The sequence below is a fragment of the Acinonyx jubatus genome, chromosome A1 (genome assembly GCF_027475565.1).
Source record: "Acinonyx jubatus isolate Ajub_Pintada_27869175 chromosome A1, VMU_Ajub_asm_v1.0, whole genome shotgun sequence".
In the NCBI taxonomy this organism is placed as follows: Eukaryota; Metazoa; Chordata; class Mammalia; order Carnivora; family Felidae; genus Acinonyx; species Acinonyx jubatus.
Window position 1 is genome coordinate 69,342,533 of NC_069380.1, and position 14,577 is coordinate 69,357,109.

Genomic DNA, 14,577 nt, shown 5'->3' on the forward strand with positions numbered 1-14,577 from the left:
AGCCCCATGACCCCCTCCCAAAGTTCCCATGACCCCCTCCTCAGGTTTGATTAATTTGCTAGAACGGCTCACAGAACTCAGAGAAACATTTTTACCTTTGAATTACTTGTTTATTACAAAAGGATAGGATAAAAGACACAGATAAACATCCAGATAGAAGAAATGCAATGGGCAAGGGATGGGGTAGGGGCACAGAGCTTCCTTGGTCTCTCTCAGGCACCTTGTGCTCGCCAACCTGGAAGCTCTCTGAACCCTGGCCTTTTGGGTATTAATGGAAGAAACTTCATTAAATCATTGGCCATTGGCAGTTGATCCAGATTCCAGCCCCTGCCTCTTCCCTGGGAGGTCAGAGGGTGGGACTGAGAGTTCCAACCCCCTAATCCTGAGGTTGGTTCCCCTGGCAGCCAGCCCCATTCTTAGGTGCATCTAAAAGTCACACATCGACATAATAAAAGACACCCTTTATGGCCTTCATCGCTTAGGAAATTCCAAGGGTTTAAGGGCTGTGTGCCAGAAATAAGAGTACAAGACCAAATCTATATTTCTTATTATAAATCACAATATCACAGTGTTAGTGCAAATTATGGCATATAACCTACCATCTTTTCTTTGCTACATACTTGAATAGCCATTTTAAGCATAATACTCTACTTCTGGAACACTGAAACTTTTCTTCATAGTGATATAACTAATACCTTTGTAAATGTTGGAGCTGTCAAGTTCCTCTGAAAGTCTTTCAGTTATTTATCCAAACCACTGCTTTCTGTCAGAATATAATACAGCCTCTGTATTGTTTCAGTTGCTATAATGCACTGGTTCTTGACCCTGGCTACACATTAGAATCACCTGAATAAACTAACCCTCCTCCCACAAACACACGTACACATGCATGTACTCACTTATACTGATGCCAAGTCCTCACCCTAGACCAACTGAGTTGAAAAATCTAGTGGTAGGCCTGGGCCTTGGTGTACTTTTTAATAAGACCCCCCCCAGGGAATTCTAGTGTATGGCCAGCCCTGAGAACCACTGTTGCAAGGGAACAGAAGGGCCCTTTGGCCCTCAGTTGGTACCTTTCTGATTTGCAGGATTGATTTGGTTTATCTGGCCAAGTAGGCAAAAGTCCCCTTCTAATGCTCCACTTTATGGGCATCTGTGCTCTAAAGGTGGCGACCGCCTACATGGAGGAGTTTTCCATTTGTGTGTATGTCATTATTTTCATTAAATTAGAGCATTGAAAATAAGCAGTATGAAGTAAATGTAATAAATTTGGTAAGGCAGAGATCTAAACAAATCTTACTTTTACTCTGTTTTAAATCCCCATTTAGATTTGGAGGTTGATATGTGGAAGAATAATTTGCCTTGATTTGAAAGATACTTTCTGCAGTAGTCTGCTTATTTATAATTTTAGGATATTTGAAAGAAGATATGGAAGCAGAAAATTTGCAGTAAGTTTTTATGTATTTTTCCTTTGCTACTTAGGTACTGGAAAAAAATGTTTTTGTTTTCTTACTTTTAAATAGTTTTATTTTGTTTAGCTTGGTGTTATTATTAACAGTTATCTTTTAATTATATGATCTTCTATCTGATTTGGAGCATGACTATTAACCAAGGAATTTTAAATTTAAGCCACTAACATAATAAAATGATAATGATAATAGATAATATCAGATGTGTGTGGGCAATAAAAATTTTTATTAGGATTCTGACTTTAATAACATTTTAATCACTTATTTTGCTTAATGGTTTGTATGTTACTTGTTAAAAATAAATCATGCTATAAATATCTTTTTTTTTACCATATTGGAAATTATGGAAGTGTTAATGCATTTGACCAATATGGCTTTACTCCCCCGTTCTGAAAACTCTGTTCTAATAAAAACAAATATTAAAAAGTAATATAGAGCTGGTTCTAATTAAATAAATGTTAGTTTATTTTTCAAAGACTCCTTTCAACACCACTTAAAAATTTTTTTTAATTTACTTTTAATTTATTTTTTTAAAGTAGGCTTCACGCTCATAGTGGAGCCCAATGCGGGGCTTGAACTCATGACCCTGAGTTCAAGACCTGAGCGGAGATCAAGAGTCAAATGCTTAACTGACTGAACCACATTGGCACCCCTGAAAAGACTCCTTTCAATAATGTTCTTCCTGTTTTATTTTTAGTCCTTTTTGCTGGGTTCCTGGGTTTTGTCGGCCTTGGTTGACTTCATCCTCGTTGAGGCTGTGTGGTATTCCTTTGGTATTGCTGCAGCTGGGAATTTGCCTTCTGGATTGTAAGTAGCTCTCAAAGATTAGCTTAATAATTACTTAAATCTGATTTAAGTTAAGTGACTGTAAATCAATAAAAGAATATTTTAAACTCATAGATGTAGTAAAATTGATTTTATGGGTAAAAAAAATCCAATGTATACTTAGTCACATTTTTATTATGTTCTTGAAACAGAATTTGTTTTATAGTCTTTTTTTAGAGAATTTTAAATGAATTTCCTGTCCTGGTCCAGAAGAGAGAATTAATTTTGTATTTTTATCGTGAAATTTTGTCTGTAGTTTTGTGAAGTAATTAAACACAAAAATACAGAATTTAATTAGATTAGGAAATAATTTGTCTGAAGTTAAGCTTCTGACGAATGATGTTTTTAAAAATTTATATTATTTAGATACTTATGCCAAAGAGAAAGCAAAGTTTACAACTTTGTAGCCAGACTGCAATGTCTAACCTAACTCAGAGTTTGTATGTGTGTATGTATATATGTATGTATGTGTGTGTGTGTGTGTGTGTGTGTGTGTGTATATATATATGCTTTCATATTGTATTGATCTTCTTTAAAAACAAAACAAAAAAATCGTTTATGAAGTAACTAGTATCTAAAAGTAGAGTTAGCACATATAGATAACCTTAGACTGTTGTGGAATTAAGTATCTGAGAGATGAGATACTGTGAAATAAAGATCAGATATTTAAAATTCTGTGGGTATTAACTTCTGCCTTATTTTAATTTAGATGCATGTTTTTGAGGACTGTTTGGATATTGTATATATCTTAATTCAGATTTGCTTTGCTTGTTTACATTAAAAATACAGCTAGTGATCTAAATGGCCTTCATGCATATGTTGTTACTATTTACAGTGTAGCCTTTATGGGATTTACTTAATTATAGTCATAGTCATTAAATGAGCTCATTAAATTAGCTATTTTAATAATGTGTGATTCTGAATGATATCTGAATGGAGACAGGTAAAGTTCTGTGTCAGAGCCAGATTGTTACACAGTTTTGTTGAGTTCCAGGGGTTGTAATTATGATCACACTGAGAGGTTTGAAGTGATTCTTCTGCTTTTGCAGACAATAGTGTAGTCATCAGGGATGATTCCATGTTGATTCAGAAAAGCGGCAGTGTTACTAAATCATTAGTTTTCCCCAAACATTTCTTATCTAGGCCAGTTCTTTTTGGTTCTTTATACAGCCTCCTGAGTTACAGAAATATATTGGAAGACAGCATGAATGTTAATTTTGCCATCACCTGAATGAGAACACATTTCTCTTTTCAAATCAGGAGACATTACAGTATGGCTTTTTAGAGTCTTGAAAGCTTTCTCAAACAGACTTCTTGGAACATAAATCTTTATTTCAACAAACTCTGTATTTTGTAAATACATCTTTCATTTGATGGTAGCGAAGCATCAAAAGCTCAGGAGAGGAAACTTCTCTTTTTGTTGTCAGCCTGCTTTATAATTTGCAGTATTTTTCATGTAACATCTCGTTACCCTTTTTCTTTTCCACCAATGCCAAATTTATCTGCACTCTCTACAATTCTTCATTTCTATTTAATTCTCTTTTTTAACCTCACTATTATTAAAACTTCTCCTATAAATGTCACCAGTAACTCATTTTTTTTTATTTTTTAATTTTATGTATGTATGTTTTTGTTTTTGTTTTTAATTTATATCCAAGTTAGCATACAGTGCAATAATGATTTCGGGAATAGATTGCAGTGATTTATCCCCTGTGTAACTGACTAATTTTTAAAGCCAGTGGCTTATTTTCAGTTGTTTTATTTGACCTTTCAGTAGCTCATACATGGTTTTGACCTTCCATTATTTCATGAACTAACCTGCTCCCTCGAGCCCCAGCACACTGTTCTCTGCTGGTCCTTTTTGACCTTCTCTACTGCTTGTGGCTCACTCCGGGCTTTCTTGCCCATTCCCATGACTTCCTTCACAGTTAACATCTGTTGTTTGTGTCCCAGCTCTCTATTTCCAGTCCATGTTCCTCTCCTGATCTTGCTAGAGTTATATTTCCTGGTGCCTTCTACGACTCAGAGAAAATTTGTCCTGTTCTGGAGCTCTCATCTCTGGGCTTCCATCCCTGTTGACAGCATAGGGCCCGGGTCCTGTTAGTTCGAAGTCCTGTGTAAATCACTCATTCACCCCATCTTCTCTCCTCCTGCTGTCAGGCCAGTCTAAACTCAAGTCTTTTCCTGCCTAGATTTTTGTAGCAATTCTCTAACTAGTCTTCCTATTCACTTCAAAGCATCCCATGCAATGTTGTCAGAAGTTAATCCTTCCAAAATGCAAGTTTGACCATACCACTCTTCCTTTTAAAATCCTTTAAATCCTCATTTCCTTCAAAATAAAAATCAGACTCCTCCAAGATGGCATCGCAGCAGCCTGGAATAGTGGGAATGCAGAGACTTTGCCATCAGATATGCCAGATTTGAGATTCCAGCTCTCTCACGTTATTACGTGTGTGTAATCTTGAGCAAGTTACTTCTCTTAAGTTCCATTTCCTAAGCTCAGTTTATAGGTGACCCTCGTGTAAATTGAGGGTCAGTACTGTATACTTCCCAGGCAGTGGAAAGAATTAAGTAAGCTCTTTCATGCAAACATCCTAGCAGTAACAACCTCACACTGATTTTCTTCTTTCTCTTCAAATCCCTCATAGTCTGGCCCCAGTCCTGTGTCACTTCGTCAGTCACTCAGCTTTCTTAACATGCTGTGTATACGTACACTCATGCCTGCTTGGTTTTCTTTCTGCACCCTGCTGCCCTTTGGCATGAGTAATTGTCCTTTTATGTGTATTCCAATAACTTTATTAAGATCCCTAGCATTTATTACATTACATTGTCATTGTCATTATTACCTGGGCCTTCTATGCCATCCTTCTGGCTGTTTGAGGGAGGACTGTTTTTACTTGATGTACTCATGGCCTCACGTTCTGTAATGTGGAAGGGCTAGTCTTGATTACAGTGTAGCCCCACAAAACTATAAAGTAAGGTCTTTGAACCATAGGCGTGTACATTTCTTTTTCTAGTGCTCTGCATAGAAATTATACATAGCATCTGATACATTCTCACGAGTGTTGTTTGAAATTCAGAAAATGTGACCATTATGTTTTGAAAGTAAAGATAGGTCCATTAAAAGCTATGTATGTCAGATGCTTCTAGTACTCCTTGCCCATCACACACCTGTCCTTGTATACCCATTATTTTTTAGTTGTTAGTATTTACATGTGGACATTATATTGTTTCTCAGAATCAAATGCCTCCAGAATATGTGAGTTTTTACACATCATGTTAAAATGTATCTGATCACATCACTTAATAAAATTATTTTGTAATTGTGTTGTAGATTATTTAGTTTTACTGTGGAAACCATAACATACATTTTCACTTTGTATCAACAAAGTTTTTCACTGTATTTTTTTTTTTTAACTGGGTTCCACACCCAATGTGGGGCTAGAACTCATGACCCTGAGATCAAGAGTTGGATGCTCTACTCACTGAGACAGCCAGGCACCTCTTTTGTTGTATTTTGTGCTCCCAAATTAAGTTCTTCTCATTGAGAAAAACCATTGCAGAGAACTTGCCACTTAATAAATTACATAAGTGGCACTTGGCTGGCTCAGTCAGTGGAGCATGTGACTCTTGATTTGGGGGTTGTGGGTTTGAGTCCCATGTTGGGTGTACTTAAAAATAATATCTTTAGGGGTGCCTGGGTGGCGCAGTCGGTTAAGCGTCCGACTTCAGCCAGGTCATGATCTCGCGGTCCGTGAGTTCGAGCCCCGCGTCAGGCTCTGGGCTGATGGCTCAGAGCCTGGAGCCTGTTTCCGATTCTGTGTCTCCCTCTCTCTCTGCCCCTCCCCCGTTCATGCTCTGTCTCTCTCTTTCCCAAAAATAAATAAACGTTGAAAAAAAAATAATATCTTTAAAAATAAATAAAATTTTAAAAATGATAAATACATAAGAACAGATTAGACTGTATAGTTGAGAGTAGGCTATGACTATAAACCTATAAATCTATACATAAGTTACAGGAGTTATTTCCTTTTTTCCAGAAATAATTATTTGTTTAAAGATACTTACTATCTTTAAGATATTTGTTAAGGTATCTTGCTCACTTGACTGTCCAAACCAAAAACTTCAAGTAGTTGTCTCTTTGTTGAGAAACTACATCTCAGTTATCACCTCAATTCCTTTATCTTATGTAGCTTTGAGAATGTTTATGTTCTGTGAGCTTGTTTGCTTTTTATTACTGAAAAAATTGGTGGTTGACATAACAGGAACTTGGTTTGTAGGCCTGGTTCTTCAGCTGAGCAAGTCACATAACCTCATTGGACTTTAGTTTCTTTACATATAAGACTAGAAGATCATCTAAAGGATCTTCTAGTATTAAAACTCTTTTTTATTATTAGACTCCTTTGTGCTTATCTTTTTTTAAAGAATATTAACTTACCCATGTTAATTATAGAAATCCATTTATAACTAATGCATTTATTTGATTCTTAGTCCCAATAGGAGGTGATCATCTTAAGAGTAATGAAGGTGATTTAGCAGGGAGGAAGTTATGGCTGGCTTATTTGCGTACTTCCATAATATTTAGAATAATATACACTTTACAGATGATGGTTCACTTCCTTTTCTTTTTAAATGGGGAAGTTACGGGCACCTGGGTGGCTCAGTTGGTTAAGCGTCCAACTTCGGCTCAGGTCATGATCTCACAGTTCGTGGGTTCGAGCCCCGTGTTGGGTTCTGTGCTGACAGCTCAGAGCCTAGAGCCTGCTTTGGATTCTGTGTCTCCCTCTCTCTCTGCCCCTCCCTTGCTCATGCTCTCTCTCTGTCTCAGAAATAAATAAAATATTAAAAAAAATTTTTTTAATGGGAAGTTACTTGGTTGTTACTTTATCAGGGGAAATTAAATGGCAAGGCTAGGATGAGAATCCAAGGTCCCTGACTTGTGCTGTTATACTGTGATACACAGCCCAGGAAAAAAATCATTCTCCTGTAGTGTGATGTTTGATCACGTAAGAAGCTTAAACTATATTGGAGAATGATAGTTCACCATACAGCAGAAATTTCATGTCATAGGAATGAACTTGGGTTATTGGGCAGAAACAGGGTCTCGGATTAGGTCTCCTGCATTAGTTGTAGGTAGAGTATGGTGCATGGTAGGCTCTCAGTGTTTACTGAATGATTATAGTCTGTTTCCAAAAGAAAAAAAATTCCAAGTAGGGGAGGGCTGCTGACACTTGCCTTTGCAGGCCCCTTCAGGTGATTGTTCCTGCTGATTTTGGTCTGTGGCAAGTAACAGTGATGGGTTGAACATAGTTGTTTGTGTAGGAATCCTGGAAGTTTGGTGTTTAGAACACAAAATGTTGTAAAATTTAGACCACCAGTCCTGAATATAGATTAAACCAAATGAAGCTTTGGTTTTGGTTTAATAAAATTATAATCTAAAAATTTTTTATTTTTAATGTTTGTTTACTTTTGAGAGAGAGAGGCAGCATGAGTGCGGGAGGGGCAGAGAGAGAGAGAGGGAGACACCGAATCCGAAGCAGGCTCCAGGCTCTGAGCTGTCAGCACAGAACCTGATGCGGGGCTCAAACTCAAAAACCACAAGATCATGACCTGAGCTGAAGTCGGATACTCAACCGACTGAGCCACCCAAGTGCCCATAAAATTACGATTAAAAAAAAAAAAAGTCTTTAAGTTTATTTATTTATTTTGAGAGAGAAAGAGAGCCCAGAGCATGTGGGAGGGGCAGAGAGAGATGGGGTGAGAGAGAATCCCAAGCAGGCTCTACCCTGTCAGCACAGAGCCCCAAGTGGGGCTCAAACTCACGAACCATGAGATCATGACCTGAGCTGAAATCAAGAGCTGGCCACTTAACCGACTGAGCCACCCAGGTGCCCCTAATCAAATTATAATTTAATAATTTAAACCATTTTGGGGGCACCTGGGCGGCTCAGTCTGTTGCTCATCTGATTTCAGGTCAGGTCATGATGTTGTGGTTTGTGAGTTGGAGCCTCACATCAGGCTTGCCGCTGTCAGTGTGTAAGCACATTGCCTGCTTCGGATGCTCTGTTCCCCTCTCTGCCCCTCCCTCACTTGCACTCTCCCCCCTCAAAAAGAAAATTTGAAGTATTTTGAAAAGAAGGTGGATTTTTTTTTCCTACTGACTTTGTAGAAATCACGATTCCCTTGCATGTAGAATTAAATCCAAAAAGTTGTCAACTATGTATTTAGATAAGGCTTGAATATGAAGTACAAACTGGATATTTTTCTCCCAGTAACTCAAGAATATGTTTTATACAAGTTTTGAAAATAAAAATAATGAGTTCATGAGAATACTTCAGAATATTTAATTATGTTGCCACAGTAGTAAGATCTTGCAGAAGTGTTACGTGTGGTTTTTTTTTCAGGAGGGAAGGGACTTGGTAGTATCATACAGAATATCCACTGGCCTTAGAGTCGTTAGTAAAGTGAATATAAAGAAATTAAAGACCAAAACCTTCTTTTCATTCATAACATTTCACTGTTGACATTGCTTAGTGACCGTAAACTACCTGATCGGAAGCTTTTTCTGCGCACACTCCGAAGGTAATTGCGGTAGAGCATGACACTAATAACTCGAGCCTGAAATTGTTTTGAAACAATGTAGTAGAGAATCACATCCAGACAGGTGCTGAGGTTCATGAGGAAGGTGGTAAAGGCCCCCCAGGGATTGTAACTGTTCTCCTCCCCTTCCAGCATCAGGAAAGCAAAACAGATGTGGAAAGGCATAAAGCACACGAGCACCTGCACCACGAGTGTGATGATGATCCTTATAGACTTCTCCTTGACTTTTGGTTTCAGCTTAGATGTCTTCCCATGAAGGAGACTGTGAATAATGATCAAATAGCACCCAATCATGATGAACAGAGGAATCAAGAAAAAAAATATGAGCCGAGTGAAGTTCAACATGTTAATAGCTTTTAAGTGGATGATGTCAGAAATCTTCAGGCAGGTGGCGGGGGTGGAGGCTTTATCTGGGTCTTCATAGAGCAGTAGGAGCGGGATGGTGGTCGTCAGGGTCATTATCCAGATTCCCACACATGTTAGCACGGCTTTGCCTGTGTTTTTAAGTTCTTTGGCATATTTTGGCTGTACAATGGCCATGTATCTGTCAGCACTAATAAAAGCAAAAAGCCATAGAGCAATACTTGGATAAAACACCGTCAGAGCCCCAAGAATCTGGCAGAAGTACTCTCCAAATGGCCACTCACCTCTTGCGTAATAAAACATCCGAAAGGGTAAGCTCATTATAAATATTAAGTCCAGTAATGCCACATTCATCATATAGATGGTTACAGTGGTTCTCTTCTTGGTGGTACAACTAAAAACCCATAAGGCAGTGGCATTAACAAATAATCCGATTATGAAGATACAGCTGTAGAAGACAAGGGCTGCGATCTTGTATTCTTCTGGGTGTGAGGTGTTAGAAGGGCCAAGTTGAGCTTGATCATGAGGAGTGGTCATCTTATACCTTGTTGGGGGAATGGCACCTAGAAACTGCAAAATAGTTAAGAAGAATAGGAGGAATAAAACCCTTTGTTGAAAAGTAAATGCTTAAAACTCTCATACTTGACTTGGCATGTCAATGGATTTTAATTGTGAGAGTATTTTATGTTGTAGAGACAATATATGTGTCTTAGTATTTATTAAGAAATACACGTCTTAGGTATTATTACTAATATACACCAACCTATTAAAATGGTCTGGTGTGTTATAATGCACTGGCAAATTTATTTTTTCTCTCTCTGCTCACCTCGCGTCTCCCCTAAAGAATAACCTTTTTAAAAATGATTTTTTCCTGTAGTGTGAAATTGGGTAGCAAGTATTCTTATAACATTCTTTGATTGGGACTAACTGGGAGAAGGCCATTCTGAATTTTGAAAATAGTTTGCTACTTTTTACCATTGTTTAAATATTTTGTCACCCAGGTTAATAATGTCCAAATAATGAATTTTTACTCATTAAATATAGTCTTAATATATAAGATGTGCATTAGAAAACCAATATAAAGGAACCATGTAAGTATCTAATTCACAAGAATTCTCATTTGAGAGCAGGGACTTTTCATTGCTGTATTCCCACTGCTTATGGAGCCCACAGGAAGTGCTCGATAAGAAAATGTTTGCTGAATTGATGGAGTGAAGGAAGGACCCACAACAGCTACTTTCCACTATGTCAGTGAAGACTTGCTTGGTTGGTCATTAAACCTATTTTTTTTTTAAGTGGAAACATTTCTTCATAGTATTATGCTGTCTCAGTTATTGTAGGTCTAGAAACAGCAGTGTGTTGTGCCACAGTCTACAGATCAGGAACCTGACTCTTAGAACAATAGATGAGCTCGTTTTTAATGCACAGCTGGGAGTCCCTAATGCTGTCCTCTAGATGGTGTTTATTACCAGCATCCTAGAAGTGGATGTTGTTGATGTGCACGGAAGCTAGTGTAGTAGCTTTCATGCCCTCACTCTATCTAGATACAGAAACTTAAGTATATTTGTCAAATTAAATGTAAAAAGGAATATCAAAGGCAAATAGTTAATTAGAAGTCACTCAATAACTTTATGTGTATGCAAAAAGAGGGTCCATTTCTAATGGAAAGGAGTTTAGTTGTGATTGTAAATATCATTGATGGGATGCCCCTCAGAGTGAGACTTCGATCATCCTCAGTGCAACGTCAACAGCAGTGATTTAAAAATAAGCTCCCTTGCAAAGAAATGGAATCTTGTGGTCTCCCCTTGAAACATGGAGGTGTAAGAAAAGTTTCCTTCAGAAAGGTCACTTTGCAGAGTGGGCTGTCTCTGATTCAGCCCCGAGTCTCTCTCCAGTGAGAGCTGTGGGGGTGGTGAGCAGTCCAGTTAGTGGCATCATGGGCTGTTGATAATTTAAAATGAATTTGAGCAATTGCTGTGGACACACACAAGGTATGAGTTTGTTTTTCCGTTCCCACCCTCCCTCCCTTTTTTCCTTCCTTCTTTCCTTCCTTCCTGACTACAGCTAGTTTGCCAAGTATCTAAGTTAGATATGATTTTGGAATGGAATTCTGTGTATTAATAGCCTATACTAAAATTTCCAAATATTGGTGTGACTAGAATATTAATTTCTGTCAAATGAGAAAAGCACTACAGAGAGAAATTAAAACTCCAGTATCATACAAAGAAGAATAACTTTGGAGTCTTGACTCTTACTTTTACTTTTCATTGTATTTTTAAAAATGGTAGCAATTGTAATGTAAATGAAAATTTGTATCTTTTTTTTCTCTTTTGATATTGTTTCAGGACTCACTTCCCTTGTCCTCATCCCTGAATTTTGTCACATAAATTTCATAGTTACAAAGCCTTTTTGAGTAAATCTTTTAGCCCTTGTTGGGCTCAAGCTGCTCTTATGTCACCAACACTTGTATCCATTTGCTTTAAGGTTGAAAAAACTATGTGTGATGCGTGTTTTAAAGGCATTACCAGATAGGTCATGCTCTGTACACACAGATACATTTTTGGATAAGTATTAAAAAGTGATTGGCTTTCAAGTCAGCATTTCAAAAACTTTAGATTCAGTGATTATCTCTAGTCTTTCTTTTTTAAAAAGCATTTGAGTACATTTTATGAAACAGTGTGACAACAGTGTGGAACCAGGTGACAAAGGCTTGTAAATATACTTAATGATTTATCATCTTAGCATGTTCCTTAAGTTGAAAAAAATTACATTTAATGTAAAGCAATGTTGAATATAAATAAATCATTAATAATGCAGGAAGATGACAGCACAACCCATTTCAAGGTCCTTTGCGAACATAGTTTCCATAATGTATTATTAAAATGAGACAAATGATTTTGAAATTTAGTAAGTACAGCTTACTTTTTTTTTCTGTCGCCACCATACAAATTTATTACAATATTATTGACCGTGTTTCCCATGCTGTACTTTTCATCCCCATGACTTATTTTATACCTCTGAAGTATACCTCTGAAGTATATAGCATTACTTGGTGATAATCTGTGATGAAATTAAATGCTACTTACCTTCTGCCCATCAAAAGGCTGTGTTGGAGAGGAACATTTTTCATTATATCCAGTAATGTAAAAGAGAAATCTTGTGTTAAAATAGCTCTTTCTGGAAATGATGTGTCTAAGAAATGCAGTATTTCTTTTGTCTTAGGCCCTTCTGTTGCTTCACAAAGTTGTTTCAAATATAATGCCTGGTAAAGGAGTTGGTACTTGTTCGGCTGTAGTTGCTGCTTTGTCTCTTTCAGGAAGTACTGTCTGAAATAAGGCTTTTTCAACTTATGACTTTACCCTGGATGTGGTTTCTCTCTTTCACAAGTGATTTGTTTATGAAGTCATGCTTAGCATAAGCTCCCTTTGAAATGATGGCATATATTTAAGAGAATCAAACAAAAAGAGGAAAATATATTTGGTTCATTTACTTTGATGTTTAAAGTCTGCATCATCTATTGAAAGAGAATGAGATTTTAAAAATATTTTTAGAGAGGCGGGGTGAGGCAGAGAGAGAGGAGAGAAATCCCAAGCAGGCTCCACACTGTTAGCACAGAGTCCAATGCGGGACTCCATCTTAACAAACTGCGAGATCATGACCTGAGGTGAAATCAAGAGTCTGGACGCTTAACTGACCAAGCCACCCAGGCGCCCCAAGAATGAGATTTGATGTTGACTAAGATGGGATTCATAGTGTAGCTTCTTCACTTTTTAAGCTGTGTGACTTTGTCTAGTTACCTAATCCCTCTGAGTCTTTGCTCCTCCTTAGTTTCTGTACAGTTAGGATAGAGATAATACTCATCTGGTAGGATTGTGATGACTCTAAACCAGAAAAATCCCAAGTGTTTAACATAGTACCTGGCATTTGGTACTAATTTAGATATTCCTAAACAGAGTTAACCCTTTTCTACCAAGTTCTTGAAATCATAAAATATCCACTTTTGCTGTTAAAATATTTCTAAGTGGTTAAAATTGGAATCTCATTTATTTGCTTCTGCTTTGCATATACATTTATCCACATAGGTTTGCTTTGTTTTTTGGTCCACAGTGCATCATATCCCTTTTCTGTCACATGGAAGTCTAGAAATAATTCCTTTTGTATAAACATTACTAAGAAATTTTAAAATTACTAAGAAAGGACTGGAATTCTTTAGTGGATTAATTTACATATTGGGAGTATTTTAATCTAGGAAGGGAAGTGAAACCAATGGAAAGGGAAGTGAGCAACCCCAATCGTCGCCTGCCTCATTACATTAAATTTTTTACTTTCTTTTCTCTTAAAAAAAGTCATCATCTCATTTGCTTGTCTTAAAATTTTACTTTATTTTTGGTTATGCATGATTTGTCAGGTTTTGAAACGTACATGAACTTAATTTTTTATTTTTATTTTTTTAATTTAAGACAGTTTGAGGGCCCGTGTGCTTTTTGTCCTTAGATAAAAACTGTAGTAAGTCTGTGACTTGAGGGTGGATCAGCTCCTTTCCCTCTTCCTCTCGTTTCAGTCATAGGAGGCCTGTTGCGTTTGCTCTTCTTGCCTTTCCCATGCTGTCCTGCCAGCCTGAGACGCCCTTACCACTGCACTCCCATCTCTTGGCTTGGCCAGCTGTCGTTCAACCCTCAGGTCTTAGTTTCAGTGCTGCCTTTTCCAGGAGATTTTCTCTGACCTCTGAAGCTGGGTCGGTTCTTCACCCCAGTAAGCTTCTTTAGTGCTTGGTATTTCCCCCTGTAGTGGCTTGTGTTTGTATTCTTGCTGAGTATTTCCTTGCCTTTTAACCTCCACTACATCGAGCTTTCTGGGGGTTGGCATATGTTGTAGATGCGTACGTGTAGCAAGCATTTAATAAATATTGGTTGAGGGTCACCTAGGTGGCTGTCAGTTGAGCATCTGACTTTTTTTTTTTATTTTATTTATTTTTGAGAGAGAGACAGAGACAGAACTTAAGTGGGGGAGGGGCAGAGAGATGGAGACAGAATCAGAAGCAGGCTTTAGGCTCTGAGCTGTCAGCACAGAACCCGATGCCGGGCTCAAACACACAGACCGCAAGATCGTGACCTGAGCCAAAGTCAGATGCTTAACCCACTGAGCCACCCAGGTGCCCCGAGTGTCTGACTCTTGATTTTGGCTTGGGTCATGATCCCAGGGTTGTAGGATCAAGCCCTGCATTGGGCTCTGCACTACACGTGGAGCCTGCTTGGGATTCTCTCTATCCCTCTCTTTCTACCCCTCCCTCCTTGCGCTGTGTTTAAAAAATAAAATTAAA

General features: G+C 37.8%; 2 protein-coding genes across 9 annotated transcripts in view; one reads left to right on the forward strand and one right to left on the reverse strand.

Moving 5' to 3' along the window:
* UBAC2 (UBA domain containing 2) overlaps window positions 1–14,577 on the forward strand; it is a 251,911-nt gene that overhangs the window by 112,215 nt on the left and 125,119 nt on the right. For all 8 annotated transcript variants that reach the window (XM_027065152.2, XM_053217413.1, XM_053217420.1 and 5 more), the window contains 2 exons: window positions 1,329–1,448; window positions 2,167–2,276. In XM_027065152.2, coding sequence (XP_026920953.1) covers window positions 1,329–1,448; window positions 2,167–2,276 — 230 coding nt within the window. The remainder of the gene's footprint in view (window positions 1–1,328; window positions 1,449–2,166; window positions 2,277–14,577) is intronic.
* Window positions 8,615–12,586, reverse strand: GPR18 (G protein-coupled receptor 18). The gene is made up of 2 exons (XM_015075985.3): window positions 12,344–12,586; window positions 8,615–9,827 (listed from the first exon to the last, which is right to left on the reverse strand). Exon 2 carries the CDS (start codon window positions 9,792–9,794, stop codon window positions 8,799–8,801), a length of 996 nt encoding a protein of 331 aa, XP_014931471.1. The 5' UTR covers window positions 9,795–9,827; window positions 12,344–12,586; the 3' UTR covers window positions 8,615–8,798.